Source organism: Lepidochelys kempii, chromosome 3 (assembly GCF_965140285.1).
Source record: "Lepidochelys kempii isolate rLepKem1 chromosome 3, rLepKem1.hap1, whole genome shotgun sequence".
Taxonomy (NCBI): Eukaryota; Metazoa; Chordata; order Testudines; family Cheloniidae; genus Lepidochelys; species Lepidochelys kempii.
This window is the reverse complement of record NC_136382.1, coordinates 69,260,833-69,282,954: the sequence shown is the minus strand read 5'-3', so window position 1 is coordinate 69,282,954 and position 22,122 is coordinate 69,260,833. Positions and strand designations below refer to the sequence as shown.

General features: G+C 40.4%; 1 protein-coding gene across 4 annotated transcripts in view; it reads left to right on the top strand.

Annotated features, from left to right (window-relative positions):
• RNGTT (RNA guanylyltransferase and 5'-phosphatase) overlaps positions 1-22,122 on the top strand; it is a 436,222-nt gene that overhangs the window by 353,024 nt on the left and 61,076 nt on the right. For all 4 annotated transcript variants that reach the window (XM_073336687.1, XM_073336684.1, XM_073336683.1 and 1 more), the window contains one exon: positions 15,994-16,060. In XM_073336687.1, coding sequence (XP_073192788.1) covers positions 15,994-16,060 — 67 coding nt within the window. The remainder of the gene's footprint in view (positions 1-15,993; positions 16,061-22,122) is intronic.

Sequence of the window (22,122 nt, the reverse complement as noted above, 5' to 3'; positions counted from 1 at the left end):
GTATAATATTGGCCTCAATGTAGGTACCATGTTAAGTTTGCCTTCACTGCACAATAAGTCAACTGTAATATATAGAGTAAAATGTGTTGACTCTAATATTAATCTTTGCGATATGCCATTTGTATTGGTTCCTGATAGTCTACCTATATTATTTCTTGAGAGTACATGGCAAGGGTAACTGGAGAAAAGTTTATTAAAATAAAAGCTAACTGTAGTGTCACAGTAGTGATACTAAAGTTTTGATCTAGGAGGCACTTTCAATAAAAGTCTCTTTTTTCATGGTTAAGATTCTGCAACACAATACACAATTTTACTTACCAGAACACCAACTATAGGTATATCGAGATATGTCCAGTGGTTAAGAGCTTATTAGAAGCTTCCCATCAGGTATGATGATCTTTCTGCTGGGCCATGGTGCTTTATATGGGTAGTGTTTGTATCCTTGTAAAATAATAATTACAAATATAAAATAATTTATTTGTATGATATAATTTAAAGGTTATAAAGTGGTGCATTAAAGGTTCCTGTCTTTATCTTGAAGGGTGTGGGTGAAAATATCTTCACACATTATTTGGAACTGTTCCTACTGAGTGTATGTGTATATTGCTGTTGTCATCACGTCTGTTTTTAAGTGTGTCAGCATTTTCATTACAAATACCTTTTTATTCAGGAATTGCTATGTAGAAAATGTAGCGTCTGGCTAAAATGTGATATAAACTTCAGGGAGCAGTTTTTAGAACTTTTTTTGAAAAAAGTGTTCAACATAAAAATATTGCAGTTCTTTGTGTGTTCTTACAACAAAAAAAGTAAAGTCTATGAACATTTAGACTATAATGAATACTAAGCCCTATTTCTTAGTTACTTGATGTTTAAAATGTGCTTATGGTCAGAAAGTGATTCTTCTAAAATGTCATCTGAGTGTTCCATATTTATTCTCAACCGGTTATACACCAGATTTTGCTCAATTTGGACTCAATCCCGCAAACACTTGTGGATGTGCTTAACTTTTTGCTACCATGAGTAGGGATTACTTATGGTAGTAAAATTAAGTATATGCATACGTGTTGATAGAATTAGGGCCTACTTGTCAAAAAACGTTGGTGAGCTCAGTGTGGTTTCTGAAAATCAATTTCTAATTTTATGATTGTCCATACATATTCCACTCTGGTGTGCATGTCCCTAATATACTTACAATTGGAATCTTTTGGGCAACAGTGTCCATTGGGGCTGCACTTCTGCCCTGTATCGAGGGCATAAAGGGTAGAGCAGGCCCAGCTGCCCCTCAGTTCCTTCTTACCAGCTGTGGCTGCATAACAGAGCCCCAGCAGTGTCTGCATCTCAATGTACTTCTTTCTAACCGTTAGTGTAGACGTTTGTATATAAATAGTGTTAATTAAGTTTAGTGTCGTTAGGCTTGTCCATTGGCAATTCTTTGATGATTGAGCTATTTTGTTTTTATTTCTGAAGGGAAGATTTTCCCCAACACCACGGCATAGTCATGTCCAATCCTAAATCTCCAGGATTTAAGAACTGCCCTTCCTGAGAGGTGACTGTCCCTCTTAATGATGGCCACACTAGATGCCTTTTCTGCCCAGGAAGGGTCATAACCCTGGGAAGTGCTCCATTTATAAGTCCTTTTTCAAAAGGACTCAATCAGTGAAAGAGGCCTGTCTTATACTATTACCATTAGACTGCTCGATGTGTCCGTCCCCAATCCAAATGAGGTGCTGCCCCGCCTCCCTTCAGACCACCTCCATTCAAGTCTGGAAGTGCTCATGTGAACTCCCAATACCTGACTTGTAAAAAGACTGCTACAATTGTGGACTCAGGTAAAAATGTTATATGCAAAGAGAAAAAGGAGTATAGCTCCACTGGGGAGCACAAATCTCCATAGGTAGTCCCCCAGCAAAAAAGGGGCTCAAATGACCTCACTATTCCCTAATCCTATTCTATGAGGACTTTGTGACCTGAATTTTGTACCACTGGAGTTTTGAGGGAGCATGATACCACACCTTGGCACCATCTTGGCCATCACGATATCTTGCGTTGGATACAGAGTCCACAGTATCAATCTTTACTTCAGCACCAATCCGTCCAACACCAGTCCCTTTGGTCCAGTCCTTATGGTACCACTCACCTCAATGCTGACTACTTTGTTCCTTTTCACTGTGGCACCATTCACCCAGGTACAGCCTATTCCTGACACCAAGGTTTATGACACAGGCTTTCTCTGTACCAAGGACCTGTGTGATACTGGAAGAGGTACATGGGACAGAGAAGCCAGAACTATTTGCTGCTCTCCGTGCTACTGAATATGCCCACCATAGAGAAGAATATCATCACTGCTGTGGTACGGAGAGCCAATCCAGTAGTGGCTGAGACTTCTGCTGTGGTGTATTCAAGCACCATGTTTAAGGTGGTCCCTCTTTGGACAAGAAGTGTTCTTTCTCCTTGTCTAATTCCCAACAGAGGGTTGAGGGGTCCCCTATAAATTCCACAAAGGCTGTCTCATTTGAGCCTTATGGGTTGGATTGCAGGCTTCCTAGGTATCCCAGTCGTATAGGTGTTACAGAGATAGGCATATGTCTCAGTACCCTTCTCACTGGCCCCCAGGCTCTTTCCATGGAACATTCACTCATGGCCTTATTGGAATGCTTAGGTTGTCTTATATCATCTGAGCCCCATGTCAGAACCTCCTCCCTTGCACCTTCCCAGGAAGCTAGTGTGTCTCAGTGGCAATCCACCTGCCTTATCAAGCAGAAGATTTTTCTAAAGAGGAGCACTCTCAGATTTATGATCAAACCATGCCAGCTGCCTGCTGTGTCTGCATTGTCCCCAGATGGGGCAGTGGTTCCACCTACACCATCTCATCCCAACAATTACAAGAACTTTCAAGGTTTGCTCAGACATAAACCTGTCTCTCTAGGAAGCCCAGTGGAGATAGTACAGGAGAGCTCTGCACAGACTCTTGAATATACTCCATACCTTCTTACCTGGTCATCTGACATTTCCCATCAATGAAGCCTTATTAGAGCCAGTAAAGCCTATCTGGTAGACTCCAGCATCAGTGAAACAGACCTCTAAGAAGGCAGATAAGTACCCGGAACCATCCACCATCTTTGAATACTTGTACGCTCTTCCAGTACCTGGCTTCCTGGTGGCTGCGGTGGCTAGCCTATAATTTGGGTTTGCTAACTACCAGGCTTTGTTAGCAAGATATGATTTTATGAATTGTCATAAATTCTTGGATTTTGTTAAACTTTCATAGAAGTCCAAGGATGTTCCTGTATTAATGAGGTAAATGAGAAGCTGTTCAGCCTTCTTGCACCTTTTATGCCCTCAGTAAAGGCATGACACTTGGAGCGAATGCATATACTTAGGGGATAAGCCCAAAAGATTTCTATCTTGAGTGCTCAGAGTACATGCACACCAAGAGTGGAATATATATGTGGAGAACACATCTGGAAGAACTGCAGGTACTGTAAGGTAAATAACCATATTTTGTCCTTTTCTACTTCATATCTATTCATAAAAAAATAAAGACTCATAGACATGAAGGGACCATCATGATCATCTAGTCTGACCTACTACAGATTACAGGACAGAAAACCTCATCCACCCACTCCTGTAATAGGCCGATAACCACTGACTGTGTTATTGAGTCTTTAAATCTTGATTTAAAAATTTCATTAGGGAGAATCCATTATTTGCTCTAGTTCAAACCAACAAGGGACCCATGCCACACAATGCAGAGGAAGGCAAAAAAACCAGAATCTCTGTCAATCTGACATGGGGGAAAATTCCTTCCAGATTCCAAATATGGCAATCAGTTAGATGCTGAGTGTGTGGGCAAGACCCACCAGCCATACTTCTGTGAAAGAATTATCTATACTAACTCAGAATGCTCCCTCTCTATTGTCTCCATCTCTGGGCACTGAAGATATTTGCTCATAGCAGTAACAGATGGGAATTGATAAGTCCCCAGCTTCTAGCAAAAATACTTAGTAGTACTCCCTAATAGCATGACTTTGCACTATTAAATTTCATCACATATCTATTACTCCAGTTTTCAAGGTCATCCAAATCTTCTTGTATGATATTCTCATCCTCCTCTGTATTGGCAGTATCTCACAACTTTGTGTCATCTGCAGATTTTATTAGCACATTCCTAATTTTTGTGCCAAGATCCTTAATGAAAATATTAAATAAGATTGGTCCCAAGACTGATCCTTTCGAAACTCGACTAGTAACCTCCCTCCAGCCTGAGAGTTTCCCTTTCAGTATGACCCGGTGTAGTCTCCCCTTTAACCAGTTTGTTACCCATCTTTCAATTATCATATTAATCCCCATCTTCTCCAATTTAACTAATAATTTCCTATGTGAACCTGTATCAAATGCCTTTTTGAAATCCAGGTAGATCAGATCTGCTGCATTTCCTTTGTCTAGAAAATCAGTGGTCTTCACAAAGAAAGAGATCAGGTTGTTCTGACAATTTTTACCTTTTGTGAAACCATTTTGTATTTTATTCCCATTACCGTTGACCTCTGTCCTTAACTAGTCTCTCTTTCAAAATTTATTCGAAGACCTTCAATACAATTGAGGTCAAACTAACAGGACTGTAGTTTCCCAGATCATTCTTTTCCCTTTCTTAAATATAGATATTGTATTTGCAATTCTCCAGTCATAGGGTATGACCCCCGACTTTACAGATTCATTAAAATGACAATTGTATCGATAATGTATAAGGCAAAAGAGAATACATCATACTGTTTTGAAGTTAAATTAGGTCAGTTTATGCTATAGTGAATATATTTTTTGCAGGTATACTAAACATTTTCTCAAGGGGAATAGATGTGTGTTCTAATAAGGTACCATTTTGCAGTCACTTTTCTAACAGCTGTGCTTTTAAGTTTTAACATTTAAATGTGAAAGTAGTTCTATATTTCTCAATTGATTTTTAGCAGAGATTGTGCTGTGGTACTGCTACTAGGACAATTCATACAGTACCATTGATTTTAAGAGGAGATATAGTACAGCAGATAATGTAATAGTCATCTCCAGCTGGTAACAGGTGTAGGTATCAGATGCTGCTGAAGGTGATTTGAGGATGGGATTGCATAACCGTTAAATTAGAAAGGAAGCTGTAGAGCAAACTTTTAAAAGGGGTGTTTTGGTAGTGGAGACCATGAAGGTGCACTTGTTGATAGCCATGTCTGCCAAAGTATGCAATTGTGATTAGTTTTCAGAGGCAAATCTTAATCATCTTACTGAGTGGGTTGATTAGTTGTGATTTTTAGGAATGGAGAAGCCTCTTTATGAATGTTGGGGTATATGGTATGAAAATACAGATATTCAAAGGAGTGAAAAGTACATCCTATTAAAGGGGAACCAAAAGAAAGGAAATGTAATACTGAAGTTTCTAATAAGCTAGGAAAGTACATGTTGGGAATAATTTGGGCTCACTTGTGTCCAGTTCTGAGAGATGGCTACGCGAAGGTGAAGAAAATTCATCTATTTTTCTAAATAACTAACTGTTGTGAGTTGGAGTTTAGGGTTTTTTAAGAATAAGTAGAGCATTGGAATAAGATATTATCTGAACCAAGAAAAAAAATAAAGTGTTAAAATACCAAATGAATAGGTAAAATAAACCAGGAAAGGGGTGGCAATATTACATGCCATGCAATAAATTCTGATATTGCTGTGACATTCAGTTACCAAGTATCTGAGATATTCAAAACCCTGAAAATCTGGTGAGTGAATAGAAAGTTTTCTGCATCTCCAGTTGTTGCTTCGTCTTGCAGTGAAAAGTATGTTCTGCAGGTAGTCACACTTTGTCTTCTTTCCTAAAGAATACATATTTTTTCATTGCCATTTGTATTCACTGCATAAGTTATCAGGGAAGAAAGTAAGAGACCCTTCAAAGAGGAATTAATGAGGAGGAAAGGAGATTAAATGAGAGTCACCCCATATTGTCTTTCTCCTTCTCCTCTTCCATCTTGTGGTGTCTTCCCTTCCTCTTCCTTCTACTACATGCTCATATGCTCTGTGGTGTCTTCTCTTCGTCTGTCTCTTTTCTCGGTGCTATCTTCTCTTCCCAGCTCCTTGCACTGCTTTCCAATTTTACTTAAGTAAAAAATGCACAAGATGGGAAGTTAAATAGTGACAATCAGCTCAATAGTATGTGGAACATGAATCATTAGTGGTGGCTGAAAAACACTGCAGCCTTTTTTAATTCCCAGCTTCCTGAGACTCAAAGCAGAAACCCACTTCTACTGAAGAGTATTTCACTCACTATGATCAATATTGACATACCACAGATACCTACCCTTCTGTACATACTAATAGCAGAATTCCTCTCCACCAGAGATCCAGGGTTATTCCTAGCTACCATTGATGCTTTTATTTAATGTTTGTGATGCTTACATGCCACAATGATGGGCATATTAGAAATGTGTTGATCAGATAAGATTAAGTTTGCAGATCAAAGTTGTATATATTTTGGCTTTTATGTCAGACAGCTTGGATAAAAAATTAAGACCTATAAAAGAACTGGGTGATTTTTGTTTTGGTTTGTTTTTTGTCATTGTAGTGATCCCTTGCTCTCCAGTGGGGAGGGAAGCCATTCTGCCTCATTGTAATGGGCAGTAAGCCTCGGGCTTGGGTCCCACTGGTGTGGTTGAGCTGTAACTAGTATATAGTTCTGGGTCCATCTAACAGAGACAAACACACAATAATAGTGTGGTGCTCTTGTCCCCACCCTTGGGAGGTAGAGCACAGAGTAGTCTTTAGCTGACAGCCCCTCAGGTGGGGCTGGCAGTACTTAACAATCTAGAGCTCTAGCCCTTTGGGTGGGGCCGAGCAGAGTGCAGGCTATAGCCTAAGCCTCCTGGCCAAGGCAGCCAGCTAACACATACAGTCTGGGGCTCTAGCCCTTTGGGCAGGGCTGAGCAGGGAGCAGGCTTTATCCTAAGCTTTCTGGCTAAGGCAGCCAGCAAACGCACAGTCTGGGGTCCAGGTAGGAATGAGCACCCACACAGTCAAGGGGCTCTGGAAGAGGAGAGCACCCACACAGTCTAGAGGTTCCAGTAGGGGGGAGCACCTAGTCTAGCGTTCTAGCTTGACAGATGGTAGATTCCCACAATGTCTCCTGGCCTATGATGGGGAGTCGGCCACCCCAGGGGTGGAGTGGCTGGATCCCCAGTGGCAGACCACTCCACCTCTGTTGGGACCTGCCCAATTCCACCGCATCCCAGCTCAGGGCCCCAACAGCGGTGGAGTGGTCTGCCACTGGGTCAGCGGGGATCCAGCCACAACTTGTTGACAGCCACATAGCCAGACAGTCATCGGCTGCCCTGGTTACTTCCTATCTCCCTGGGGTTTGGTACCTCTATAATCCACAGGTCCTCTGGCTCCTCTGAGTACACAGCAGATGGCAGTCCCAGCAACTCCTCTTCAGGCCCAGTCTTCTCCAGGGGCAGGGTACTGCAAGGCGCAGGTTCAGCTCCAGGGTGCCGCAGCAGTGTGGAGGTGCCTGGCTCCTGCTCAACTGAGCTGCTGAGTCCTTCCTTTATACTTCCTGTCCCGCCCCAGTTCGGAGGGAGGCTACTCTGCCTTGCTACAGTCATCACTAGACCTTCTCAGTAGATGAAAGCCAACCAGGAAATATTTTTACAAATAAATCTCAAAACTGATTGGCATAACAACTTTGTCAGGCTGAAGATGTAAATATTCTTGACCTGAACATTGCAAGTAAATCAAATGATAAAACTGTGAAATTGTGTGGATTCTAAAATAGTACTTTTCCTTCACTGGTTTGTGCGCTCTCATGTGCATGCTCACTCTCGCTCTGTGTGTGTGTGTGTGTGTGTGTGTGTGTATATATATATATATATATATATATATATAAAAATAAAATGATACCATGCTTGATCTTAGTAAAAAGATCAAGGAAGGACAATCTTTTGCATACTGTTATCAGATAGATATATGATATGATATGATAGGAGTATGCAAAAGATTGTCCTTCCTTGGTCTTTTTACTAAGATCAAGCATGGTATCATTTTACAGTATTATGTCATTTTATCTTCTGTCTGGGGAGTATATCCTACCTAGATGGACTCTTCAATTGAGATTTTTTTCTGTTTAAATATTATCTTGTTCTATAATACACATCACAGAGCTTCTTATAAAATAGCTACTACATTTGGGTACACATGCTCAAGTGTTGGTTTTACAAGATAAAGGGCCATTTTCTTATTTATTTAAGGCCCTCTATCCCCACTTTAAAGCCTCTTTTACAATGATGAGTTGGTGGATACAAGAATCAGCCCCACAGTACTCAGGATTTTGAAAGAAGGACTGACATGTAAATCTTTCACTGTAAGCTGTGCATCCATAAATATGCAGGTTACGTTATACGTTATCAGAAATTTTAGTGTTGTATCCTATGTTTTTTGCTTTTTGTGTCCTGGTGTAACACATCTAAAGCAAACCACCACTTGAAATGATTGCTCTGTTTGGCTGTATTCATCTTTTCTTCTGCTCTAACATCTTAAAAGATACTGTATTCAATAATAATTTATGTACTGCTTGCTTGCAATATGTGATGTGTCTAGATGTTGCAGTGTGTACTAATGTAATAGTGCAGAGCAAGAAAAGCATCATAATAAGTTAACAGAATTAAAACCTTGTACAGTAGTTTGTTCAGGACAAATGTAGATGTTTTAACAGTCACTTTATGTTAGCACTGAAATCTATCGAAAAGAAACATAAGTTGTATGAAATTAACCCTGTTTCTGATTTGGTTTCATGCAATAGAAGAAAAAAAACATTAGGCTAACTTCCAGTTTTCCTTTCTGAAATATTAAATCATTAAGGCAAGATGTTCTTCTATAAAGTGTTTTCCTTGTAATTAGAAAAACCCAGAGTATTTTTTTTCTTTGAACTGAGGCTTTTTTTCCTTTGTGTAGTTGTCTCTCAAGTTAAAACCATGTCAGTGTTCTACCTCTGTCACTTTTATATGCATGTGTGAAGTACCTAACTCATTCATCTTATATGCTTGGTGCACTTAAGAAATGAGTGACTGTTTTTCAGATTTTTCACCGCAGCATGGAAATGTTGCTTTTAGAGACATCACTGAGACTTTTTGTCTCTAAGGCCTGGTCTACACTACAAAGATAGGTCAACATAAGCTGCTGTGCATCAACCTAGTTGTACATTTGTCTTCACATAAACTTTTCTCCCACCTGTAGCCCATAGGGCTAGCTGCCTTTAATTATATTCACTGCCTTGCCTTCATTGTATTTTGTCTTTATTATATTCAGTAGTAATGCAAGGAACCTACGTGTTTTGCTAAATGTATTAATACATTATTTTAAATATAGAAGACCTCCTACAGTGTGAGTGTTGCAGCCGTGGACATCAGGGTTCCCAACTGAATATTAATTTTAATAATACTGGGCCTGATATTGGGACAAGAACCTATCAAACCACAAAACAATAACTGGAAATTCTTAAGTAATCAATATAATTAATACATACATAATATATAATCTATAGATCAGACTACACACCAATGTAAGCACCCCATTACTCTGACATAGTAACACCACCTCCCAGAGCAGCATTGACCCACAGTCAATGTACAGAGATTGATGCAGTGCATTACTTTGTATCAACACTAATAGTCCTCCAACGGCTGTCCCACAGTGCCAGGCACTGATGGCTGTGGTCACAATTGTGAGCTCCACTGCTTGGGGTCACGTAGATCAGAAGTCCCCCCTCCCCCCACTTAAAACCCCCACAAATTTTTGAATGCCTTTTGCTGGTTGGCCAGCTTGATGAGCATACCTCTATCTGCTCTCCGTCATGCACAACTGACCAGCTGACCAGACATGCTCCTACCTGGAATAGACAGTAGATATTGGATCTCCTGAACCTGTGGGGAGAAGAGGCTGTACAGGCACAACTCCAAACCAGTGGTAGAAATGTCAACATGTACAAGCAGATTGCTCAGGGTAGGCAATAGAAGGGATATGACTGAGACCAGCGGCACTGCCTCATGAAAGCCAAGGAACTGCAGCAGGCATACCAGAAGGCCAGGGAGGTCAACAGTCAATTCAGTGAGCTGAGTGCCATACTCAGCAGAGACGCCACCACCCCACACACCACTGTAGTTACTTCTGCGAAGCCTGAGTCACAAGCCCCTGTCATGAACGACAAGGAGGAGGTAGTGGAGGAGGATGGGGACAGACATCCAAGGGATCCAGCTGTGCAATAAACCAGGTCCTGTTTTTGACTCCTCCACAATCCAGCCAATCCCACCAGTCAAGCACAGGCAAGCCCGATGAAAGGGAAGGAACCTCGGGTAAGTGTGTAAATAAATTTTCCTTTACAGGGATGGCACCCCCAAATTAGCAGGACACAGCTATTGACTTCTCATTAGTTTACTCATACTAGAAGATGTAGTGGTACAACAAAGAGAGGTAGAGTTGCTCTCTGCTTTTTCATTTCTACTCTAGGGTTAGGTGGGGGGAAGGCATGTGGAGCAGATTTTTTTATGTACACAGGTATGTCCCTTGAATCCTGCTGAGAGTTCTCAATGAAAATTTCATGGAGAAACACTGCAATCCTGTGCCGAAGGTTTCTAGGGATGGCAGCCTTATTTCGCCATCCGTGGTAGGACACTTTCCCATGCCAGGTGGTGATAACTCTGGTAGGCTAGTGGCATATGGGCCCGGGTGGCTTTGAGACGCGAGCAGCAGCTGTGCTCTCTCTGCGCTTGTTACCCTTAGGAGTTGAGATATCAGCTACCACCACCACCACCTGTGGAAATTGGTGGCAGTATTCGGTGCCATTGCCCTATACTCAGCTTCATGCAACTGAGCAATGCCCTCCTAATTTCCCTAACCCATGGTGGGTCATATCATGTTTTGAGCTGAGAGTGGCACAGAGGATCAGGAACTCCAAAGCAGAAGTGTCAATCAGCTTGTCTTGTTTAATATTTAGGGGAGCCAAGGGAAGGGAGGAGTTCTGAATCTTAAATTTTGCTTTCTGCTTCTACTGTACTGACAATGGTACCTTTGTGTGTTTTATCTCTAGCTGTGGCTGTTGTGGCCTTGATGGCGACCCCCTCCATACCAGAAGAACTACTGACCCAGATAAGGAGGAGGGGAAAAAAAGGACACGGAGGACATGGTTTCAAGATCCTCGAAGCCAGTGCTGCATCAGACCTTGACCAGAGGGCTTGGAGAGTGAATGTTGCAGATTGTATGGAGATGGAAAGAGCAGACAGAAAAAAGATGCAGCAGGAGAAGGAAAGGGAGATGCACCAGGACATAATGGGGCTTCTACAGCAGCAATCTCAGATTCTGCAAACTCTTGTGGACCTCCAGGCTCAACTCTCATTGTAGTCTGTGGATAACTGAAGCATAGTGCCTCCCTACACTCCCCTTATCCCTCCACCAGCATTCCTCATTGCCTCAGGGCCACCACAGCTACCCCTACCACCCCACATTGGGGGAAATTATGGACATCCATAGCTTCACCTACGCTGACCTGAAAGCCACGGCTGATGTATGTTGTTGCTACAATAAACATCAATGTTCTGTCCTCTGGTTTACTCATTAAAAAAAATTAAGGTAAAATGTATTTAGTTTTAAGTTCTTCAGATGATTTTTTGATCTGTTTTTGTTAGTGAATAAAACACTTTTGTTTTGAAAGTTATTCATCTTTATTAGTTTACAACGTATGATGTATAGTGCCTGTTGGCAGTGAAAGTAGTGGTCTTGTACACTCAGTACCCATTGGATCAGTGCCAAACGTAGTCATCATAAATGTATAGAATCATAGAATATCAGGGTTGGAAGGGACCCCTGAAGGTCATCTAGTCCAACCCCCTGCTCGAAGCAGGACCAATTCCCAGTTAAATCATCCCAGCCAGGACTTTGTCAAGCCTGACCTTAAAAACCTCTGAGGAAGGAGATTCTACCACCTCCCTACGTAACGCATTCCAGTGTTTCACCACCCTCTTAGTGAAAAAGTTTTTCCTAATATCCAATCTAAACCTTCCCCACTGCAACTTGAGACCATTACTCCTCGTTCTGTCATCTGCTACCATTGAGAACAGTCTAGAGCCATCCTCTTTGGAACCCCCTTTCAGGTAGTTGAAAGCAGCTATCAAATCCCCCCTCATTCTTCTCTTCTGCAGGCTAAACAATCCCAGCTCCCTCAGCCTCTCCTCATAAGTCACGTGTTCTAGACCCCTAATCATTTTTGTTGCCCTTCGCTGGACTCTCTCCAATTTATCCACATCCTTCTTGAAGTGTGGGGCCCAAAACTGGACACAGTACTCCAGATGAGGCCTCACCAATGTCGAATAGAGGGGAACGATCACGTCCCTCGATCTGCTCGCTGTGCCCCTACTTATACATCCCAAAATGCCATTGGCCTTCTTGGCAACAAGGGCACACTGCTGACTCATATCCAGCTTCTCGTCCACTGTCACCCCTAGGTCCTTTTCCGCAGAACTGCTGCCTAGCCATTCGGTCCCTAGTCTGTAGCGGTGCATTGGATTCTTCCATCCTAAGTGCAGGACCCTGCACTTATCCTTATTGAACCTCATCAGATTTCTTTTGGCCCAATCCTCCAATTTGTCTAGGTCCTTCTGTATCCTATCCCTCCCCTCCAGCGTATCTACCACTCCTCCCAGTTTAGTATCATCTGCAAATTTGCTGAGAGTGCAATCCACACCATCCTCCAGATCATGTACAGCAACTCTCCAACATTAACAGCTGCACTGTCATTGATATATGCACAGATATGCATCAAGCACTACTCAATTCCTAATAGGCCCCCAAACTGCCACCCAGTGTTGAACACAGTACACCTCAGCATATTATTGTGGCTTGCTGTTAAAGTGCTCTTTCAAAACCTCCCTAAGCTGTATAACTCCTTGCTGAGTTCGTCTGATAGCCCTTGTGTCTGGCTGTTCAAACTCAGCAGACAGCCATTCCACTTCCACTGCAACTTTCACCCCTTTGTTTCACAAATATTATGCAGGACACAACAGGAAGCTATAACAACTGGGATATGTTTCACGCTACTATCCAATCTGGTTAATAAACAACGTCAGCACCCTTTCGATCTACCAAAAGCACATGCAGCTGTCATTCTGCACCTATTGAGCCTGTATTTGAATCTTTCCTTGCTGTTGTCGAGGTGAATGGTGTATGGCTTCATTATGCAGGGGAGTAAAGGGTAGGCTGGGCCCCCATGATCACTATTGGCATTTCAGCATTGCCAATGGTAATCTGCTGGTCAGAAAGAAGGTCCCTGCTTGTAGCTTTCTGAACAGTCCTGTGTTCTTAAAGATACGAGTGCCATGCACCTTCCCTGACCTGCCAAAGTTGATGTCAGTGAAGCGTCCCTGGTGATTCATCAGCACTTGGATAACCATGGACAAGTAGCTTCTGTAAGAGATGTCGGACAGCAACAAGTTCCATGCAGGTTCGTGGGAAACTGAAAATATGTGTGAATATTATGGGATGGAGAACACTGCATTATGGGAAGTTGATCCCTTGCTCCCAATACCACTGCATGAGTTGTTTCTGCCTCACCATGCATTGCCAAAACTACCCAAAACACAGTGTGCTGAACAGTGGTGGATTGTACACTGGATACCTATCGATGATGCACTGCATTGTCCATCGACACAAGCACTCCTGGTGAGTATGTGCTGCATGCACGTAAGTGATACACTAACTGCAGTAGCTATATGCCAGTGTAACTTAAGTTAGCAAAATTTTGTGGTGTAGACATGACCTAAGAAGGAGAATCTTGGAAACTAAAGAACCCAAGGGCGTGATCTTTTTTCCAGCAAGGAAGAATTAAAAGAAACTTTCCTTTCCCTAACAAATTCTTCTAGAACCCAAGAGCAACTCTTGTAGAATATTAATTTGTATACCGTATTAAATTGATTTACTAAGTTTAACTAAGTTTAAGAATGTTTCTGTTTCCTCATAGCTTAGATGCATGTAAGTTGACAAAGGAAAGACACAAGGGAATTTTTAAAAAATCAAAAGGAGAAATTAGATCTTTAAGCCAATATAATGGTCATTTCGTTTACATTTAATACAATTGAATATAATTGGAGATTAAATTTTTGGGACATGACTTAATTATTTTTTTAGTTAGCACTAAAGTTTGTTCCTTTAGCCATATTAATCCACTAAATCAAATGCTTCTAAGATATCTAGAGACAGTATACCATTCCCTAGACAAAAGCTGATTATTTACAAGGTTAGACAAAGAGGTGATTGTTGATTTTTTTTTTTTTTTAAATCTCATGGCAATCGATTCTGAATTAAGGCAGTATGAGAATATAGATAAAAAGATGATAAGGAATGAAACACTTTTTCAAGCAAAGTAGCTAATATTGACGGAGTGGTAATAACCCTGTAATTCTGTGTCATTAGTCTCAATAAATAAATAAGGCAAGTGCGTACACTATGTTTTACAGATGTTGGAACAAACTAGTATTAGTAAAATAAACTATGTAGATAGGGCTGTTAAACTTCAATTTATTCCAACAAACCTTTTACTACACTTGCATGTATTGCATGTTTCTTTGGAAAGGTTAATCATGAGCTTCTGTAGACATTCACTAATACCAATTGAAAGAATCGTAAAGACTCTCACCTGCAATGGTTCTGTATTCTGGTGTGGAGAAAATAGCAGTGTAACATAGGCACAACTACTTCCTATAACTTTATAAAACATTTTTTTCCCTTTTCTGTAGCCTTTATTGAAACAGCTTATATGTGTATCTTATTCTGAAATGACAAGTGCTGAAATAGTGTCTTTCTGAAATTCCTTTAAAACACACTTTGCTGCTGTTGTGTATCTCTTCCAGAACATAGTGATATCCCTTGAACCCTTATTGTGGGAAGTATTTCCCTTTTTTGCTTACTACTAATCCTTTAGGCACTACTACTTAACCACTCTATTGACAAGCCTTCGATGCTTTTATTCTATTTTAGAAATGGTTAAATATTTGCTAAATGTGCCTCTCTCTCCTTGGAACCATCTGACCAGCACACTAGCTTTTTCACTTTGGAGATCTACATTCCAAACTTGATTTTTCACAACTGAATATGACTCAGTAGTGTGAGTGGTACATTAATCCATTGCTGTCAGCTGTCTGCTTTTCATTGAGAGCAACTGTACACTTGTATTTCAGGGAATTGCACCGCCTGGCACTTGGAGCTCCAGAACTTCTTAGTAACATTGGCCTCTTGAGGTCCTGTATAGCATCTGTCCTTTTTCAGGAATCAAAATAATTTTGTTTTCAGGAGTACACAAACTTTTTGGAGCCACTTTACCCTATTTCTAGCTAAATGTTTGGTGGTATATGGTGGCTTAAAAGATTAAACAGAATATCTTGAAATGATTTTGAGTGATGTATGGTATGTTAATTATTTATTAAGCCATTAAATGACAGCAGAGATTCTTTCAGATTTTCTGTTATTACATTGTGATAAGTCACTTTGGTTCATTTCAGTTATATCACTTTGTATAATGTTACAGTTGCTCATCTGATATTATTTTGAATCTGTTAGACTTGCTACTTTGAATGGTGAATCTCTTTGTCTTTGTTGTTTTAAAGTTGCAGTTTTGTTGATTCTATTACTCTAAAGAGCCATACTAGATGGAAATGATGTGTACCCTGCCATTCTTGCATGTGGCCGGGAACTAAAGGTATTGTGAAATGACTTTATTGGAGCACTTCTTACAGAAGAAATATAAATTACCAATGCACAAGTTATGGTGCTCCATCTTTAATGTGTGTCCTTTCTCCTTAATTTATCCTACAAACTGTTAACTTCTGTTTTATCTCATTTTCAATACCAGTTCTGCAGTATGACAATAAAGATGGTTACAGTGACATGTATTTAGTTACAAACAATGTCTTAAATTATGTTTTCTTTTTTTAGATTACTTACCCAGAATGTTGGTCTTCTTTATGTTGGAAGTTTTGACAGACCTTTTGCACAAATTAAGGTATGACTTTTGGTTTAATTGAAAGTTATTAAACACTTGTATGATTATAGTCTTGATATTTCAAAATACTTTTGAAGGAATCAATATAATTTCAAGAAAAATAAATGAAAAATAATGTAATTTCCTTGGTTTTTTGTTGTTTTCTGGGGTTATTTCCAATGACATTTATATATTTAGCTGTCAGAGAAGTTCAGTGTTTTCTTGCATCATGTTTTGATTAATTTTGATTCTGGGTTAATTACCCAGAAACAAAATATTGATTTTTTTTTTTAGGTTACTTGTCAGCGACATTTCAAACAAAACTACCTTTTGAACTTCTTAATCTTTCAAGTCATTTTTGAGAGGGAGGACATTACAGTGGAAAACACAGATTATTTCCACACCATTATTACACTTTATTGTAATGGATTGCACAGTTTCTGAAAAGTCTTTTATGACTTAATGATCGTATTTATCAGCTAAACTATAGTTTTACTGCTTCTAGTTGCTATTTGCCAAAGAATCATTGCTGTGTCCTTTAAGAATAAATAATTATTTCATTATTCCAAATGGAAATCTGCCTTTGATCCTGTCAGCACCAAAAGTGTCATGCTATTCATAAGCATTCTATATTTAATATAAGTAGTGTCAAGCAAAATGTCTACTTAAAATATGATGCAAGTTAGTAAAACATATTTATAAACCATTCTCCAGTCGATCTACCAACTGCTATGTTAAAGCAGTGTAAAATGTCTGATTGAAACATACGAGAGCAAGACAATTTAGGCTAAATATTTGGGCTTGTTCCTTAAGTCAGACAACTGAAAGACTTTTTTCAGGTTAGTAGTACATAGTAATGATCAATGTTTAGTTCTGATTTGATCCTTAAAGCCTGATGCTGCAATCTTTGTGCAGGTAAAATTCCCATTTAAGTCAGTGACAGAATGTGTATGGTTATAGAATCATAAATTCAAGAGGTCACCTAGTCCAGCCCCCTGTTCTGTGGCAGGACCAAGTAAGTCTATATCATTCCTGGCAGATGTTTAACCTGTTCTTAAAAACTCCCTTGGAAGTCTATTCCAGTCTTTAACTACCCTTATAGTTAGAAAGTTTTTCCGAATATCTCACCTAAATTTCCCTTGCTACAGATTAAGCCCATTACTTCTTGTCCTGCCTTCAGTGGACATGAAGAACGATTGATCATATCCTCTTTATAACATCCCTTAATATATTTGAAGACTGTTATCAGGTCTCCCCTCAGTTTTCTTTTCTCAAGACTAATCAGACCCAGTTTTTTTTAACCTTTCCTAGTAAGTCAGATTCTATAAACTTTTCATAATTTTTGTTACTCTCCTGTGGACTCTCTACAATTTGTCCAAATCTTTCCCAGAGTGTGACACCTAGAATTGGATGCATTACTCCAGCTGAGGCCTCACTAGTGCTGAGTAGAGCGGGACAGTTACCTCCTGTGTCTTACATATGACAGTCCTGTTAAGGCACCCCAGAACGATATTTGCCTTTTTTGCAACTGCATCACGTTGCTGGCTCATGTTCAATTTGTCATCCACTATAATCCCCAGATCCTTTTCAGCAGTACTACGACCTACCCAGTTATTCCCCATTTTGTAGTTTTGCAATTGATTTTATCTTCCTAAGTGAGGTACTTTGCACTTGTATGTACTGAATTTAATTGTGTTGACTTCAGACCAATTCTGTAATTTGTTAAGGTCATTATGAATTCTAATCCTGTCCTCCAAAGTGCTTGCAACCTATGCCATCTGCAAATTGGTGTCCTCTGCAAATTATATAACCATACGTTCTACTCCATTATCCAAATCGTTAATGAAATTATTGAATAATACCAGACCTAGGATTGATCCCTGCAGGATCCCGTTAGATATGCCCTTCTCAGTTTGTCTGCAAACCATTGATAACTACTCTTTGAATAGGGTCTTTAACCAGTTGGGCACCCATCTTATACTAGTCCACATTTCCCCCAAAGGCTGCTGGGTCTCTGTGGTATTTTGTTGGTTTCATAGTTTCTTTAACAAATTAAAATGGGAAATAAAGTATGTGGAAGATTTCTTTACTGAAACGGCCTTATCTTCTGCTATATTAAATGTAAATAATGGAAGCTTGCCATCTTTTGTCTGTGTGGTCAGATGTTGGCTGCGTGTGTGTTCATTCAGTGTGCTGTCCCAGCTCTGCAGAGATAGCAGACCTCAATTAACTTCCCGATAAATCCACAGACTCGGTTTTCAGTGAAGGCACCCGGCCAGCTTTATTGTTGACGAAGCACGGTAATAGCACCTGGCAGACTCTACGAGGATACTAAGACGTGTATGCTTGTGACAGTGGACGCAGCACAGTCAATGGTGTGACTTTCCACTGCTCCCTAAGCTGGCCAAAGATACTCCCTCTGAGATACCTCTTTATACCCCAATACAAGCAAGTTACTACTGCCCATTTCACATAGTTAGTTACTGCCCCCTGACGTCACTAGTTATCACCCATCATCTTGTACATGTTGGCTTGATTAAAACATCTCTATTACGTACAGTCATCCTAACTTTATCTTTTAAAAGGGGTCAGTGTGTTCCTGTTATCCTTGGAAAATGTTTTTATACCATCCTTAATATTGAGATGTTCTGGTACCACTTAATATCAAAATGTGTTTGTTTAAGCACTCTGTAACTAGCACGTCTTAAAAATGTATTGTGATAGACCCAGGCCAATTGGGTACAGCAGAGTAGTAGAAGGCAGATATACTGGCCATTGGATAAGCAGTTTTCTGTTCCCTGACTGACCAGAGCAGGGGCTGCTCCAGGCTAGAGTGGACACATGACTCCAATTAGCCTGCAAAGAGTCAGTTGAAGCTGTTAAGCTAATGTGAACACCTGACTCTAATTAAGGCCCCTCTGATAGTATAAAAGGGCTCACTCCGGTCAGGCCAAAGAGAGCCAGGGAGCCAGAGGAGAGGAAGTGCGGCTGAAGGGCTGGGTAATGAAGATATCCTCAAGCCACTGGGAAGGGAGCCCTAAGGTAAGGGTGAAGAAGGCGTTAAGAGAGAGAAGCGGGGAAGTGGCCCAGGGAAATGTAGCAACTCTGGCAGTGAAAGGTCAGCTGTGAACAGCTGCTACCATTAGGGTCCCTGGGCCAGAACCCGAGTAGAGAGCGGGCCCAGTCTCCCCCCAACCCGCCTCTACAGAAAAATCTCCTGGGAGGGGAAGACAGGCCCCTGTCAGGACAGGAGGCTAAACTGTTCTGGAAAAAGCCCGTAGGGACAACAGACTGTGGGAGTTCTCACACCAACCTTCTTGTTGGCTTATGATGAAAAGGGCTCAGTAAACTGTACCCTGGCCCCAGAGAGAGAAGGGCTATGTGGAGGGTCACAGTGAGCCTCTGAGGCTAGCATAAACCACCTGGAAGTGCGGAACCCACAGGAACAAGGTTGGAGCTCTGCCACAATATATTTCCGCAATATCAGCCCTATTCTTGCCAAATTCTTTAAGCAGGTCCTGTCTTATACCAGGCCTCTAATACAAGGGTTTATGTCTCAAGCTTTCTTCCTACTACAATATGTAAGCTACCTTATGAGCTGGAATATGTTGGCTATTGCATTCTCCCTTATAGTATTATCTTACTTGGTATTCATAGACTGTTATAGTGAAATGTGTATGTTTGCAGCAGATGGGTACATAAGCTGATATAAAGAAATATCATTATGATGGATTAGTTAAAATCTTTCATCTATATTTATCAATTACTCATTATATCAGCATTTAAAGAAAGGAGGAGCTGTCTGCTGCTCCCAAATCAAACTTGGTTGTCCCAAGTTACTACTTTTTAAAGTTCATTATAAAATTGTTTCCAGATTGACAAGACAAGAGTAAATATTAGTATTTTTTTATTTTACTTTGTTCTGCGATCACACTAAAATACAAAGGATACCTCTGCATATACTGCAGTGTACTGTATCTTATAAATTCATGAAGAGAGCACAAATTCTGAGAGAATCAAGTGACTTCAGGAAGAAATTTGAACAGTACCATGTATTCCAGGTGTTTCCATCCCGATTACTGTAGTATGGAAGTACTCTAGGGGCTTGTCTCCACTTACTGGGGGATCCACGCGGGGCTATCAATCCACCAGGGGTCGATTTAGCTATTTAGTCTAGTGAAGACCTGCTAAATCAACCGCCGATCGCTATCCCATTGACTCCGGTACTCCACCGGAACGAGAAGCATGAGGTAAGTCAACAGGACAGTTTCGTCCATCGACATAAGTCGACTCCAGCTACGTTATTCATGCAGCTGGATTTGTGTAACTTAGGTCGACTTAGCCCCGTAGAGTAGACCTGCCCTAGCAGATGACCGTTTATCTTTTTCCAGAAATCATGTCTGCTTTTCAAGAAATGAAAGAATTAACCTCTCTAGATTTATTTACCTTTTGAGTTAACAAAAGCCTCTCCTCCACCCCCAATTATTCTTTATCTGTAAAGATTCTTGTTTCAGTGGCTTTGTAGCTGTATTGGTCCCAGGAGATTGGAGAGGGTGCGTGAGGAAATACCTTTTATTGGACCTGTTTGGAGAAAGCCAGTGAAGAAAGTTCCCTCTTTTCTCCCAGTTTCCCCACCAACCACTAAAATGCTTCACTATAACAGTCTGTGACACCCATGACCAGTGTCCCACTAATTCATTTTGAAGCATGACACTCTGTGAGATGTTGTAGATTGTGACCTACATCCCTGCCACTTATCAAATTACACAACTCAGGGTAGAAATAGTATAAAAAGAAAAGTAAGGAAAAGTGTGTGTTATCTTATACCTGACAATGCCCCTCAGTAATTTGAAAAATCAATGCGTGGTCTGTTACAAACATGCCTTGCCTCTTTACATGCCTTTTTCCAAGAAAAGAGAAGTCGGAATGTGCTCATAAAATTCTTTGTATTCTTTTATTAGAGATCAAGTCCTTTAGGATCCTTTTACCTTGTTGTTGATTTTGTAAGGACTGCTTCCTACATCAAGGCCTAACGAAGAGCATTTTTCTCTCTTGGAGCCTTAACTTGATCCTCTGAAGATTGTGATTATCCTATTCATAGCTCTGGGATTCTTTTTTTCCTCAAGATGTTCTTTGTGGTGATGTCCTCAGTCTGCAGAGTGTATGAGCTGATGATGTTACGATGCTATCTTTCTTTCATTAATACAAGTGACTCAAAAGATGGTTCCCTTCTTTGGTCTGAATGACTTATCCTTTTTTATCTTAATCAAGAGATTCCCCTTCCAATCTTTAGTCTGACATCCATTTAGTGGTGCTGGAACAATTTGTGTAGTGGGAATGCTGAGAGCTGTTGAAGCAAACTGTAAACCCTGTATATGATGGAAACCACTTCAAGCCGGAAGTGCCGCCCCCAGCAGCCATAGTTCTAGCACCTATGCATCCATTGAAAGGAAGTCATGTTCTATAGTTGTTAGATCCTTATCTTGTACATAGAATTCAATTTCTGGCTTCTGAACTTCCTATTGGAATTCATTATATAGAAGGAACGTAAAGTATACCCTCCTTGACTCTTCTAAATCTATCAAATCTGGTATCAGGTACATCAGAAGCATCACAGAAGGAAATGAAGGGCTCCCCTGCCTGGAACAAGGAGAAACTCTCTGCAGTTTTTCCTTCTAGTGGTTTGGTCTCCCATGAGATTTCTGAGACATTACAGGCTTCATGCTTTGCCTCTCTGAGCATAACATTTAGATATAGGGTTCTTAAGGCTGTTATCCAATGTTAATTTCTTTTTTATTGTAGCTTAATTCTACATAGTTTCTTTCTTTTCAGGGTTGTTGGTTGATCTGGTGAACTCAATAGAAATTTCTATGCATAAATTTGATTTCCATATCTTTAGTAGTTTGGTGCATTCTATCTTCATCTGGAGCAAGTAATTTTAAGGATTTGCAGTTTTTATTCCTGTGCTCATCTGGTTAGTGACTTTCTTGATCTTAAGGAAGTTATGTTGTAGAACCTAACAGCAGACAAACTGAATTAAGATAGTGCTAATATCTATATTGTTATAGTAAGCAAGCATGTGA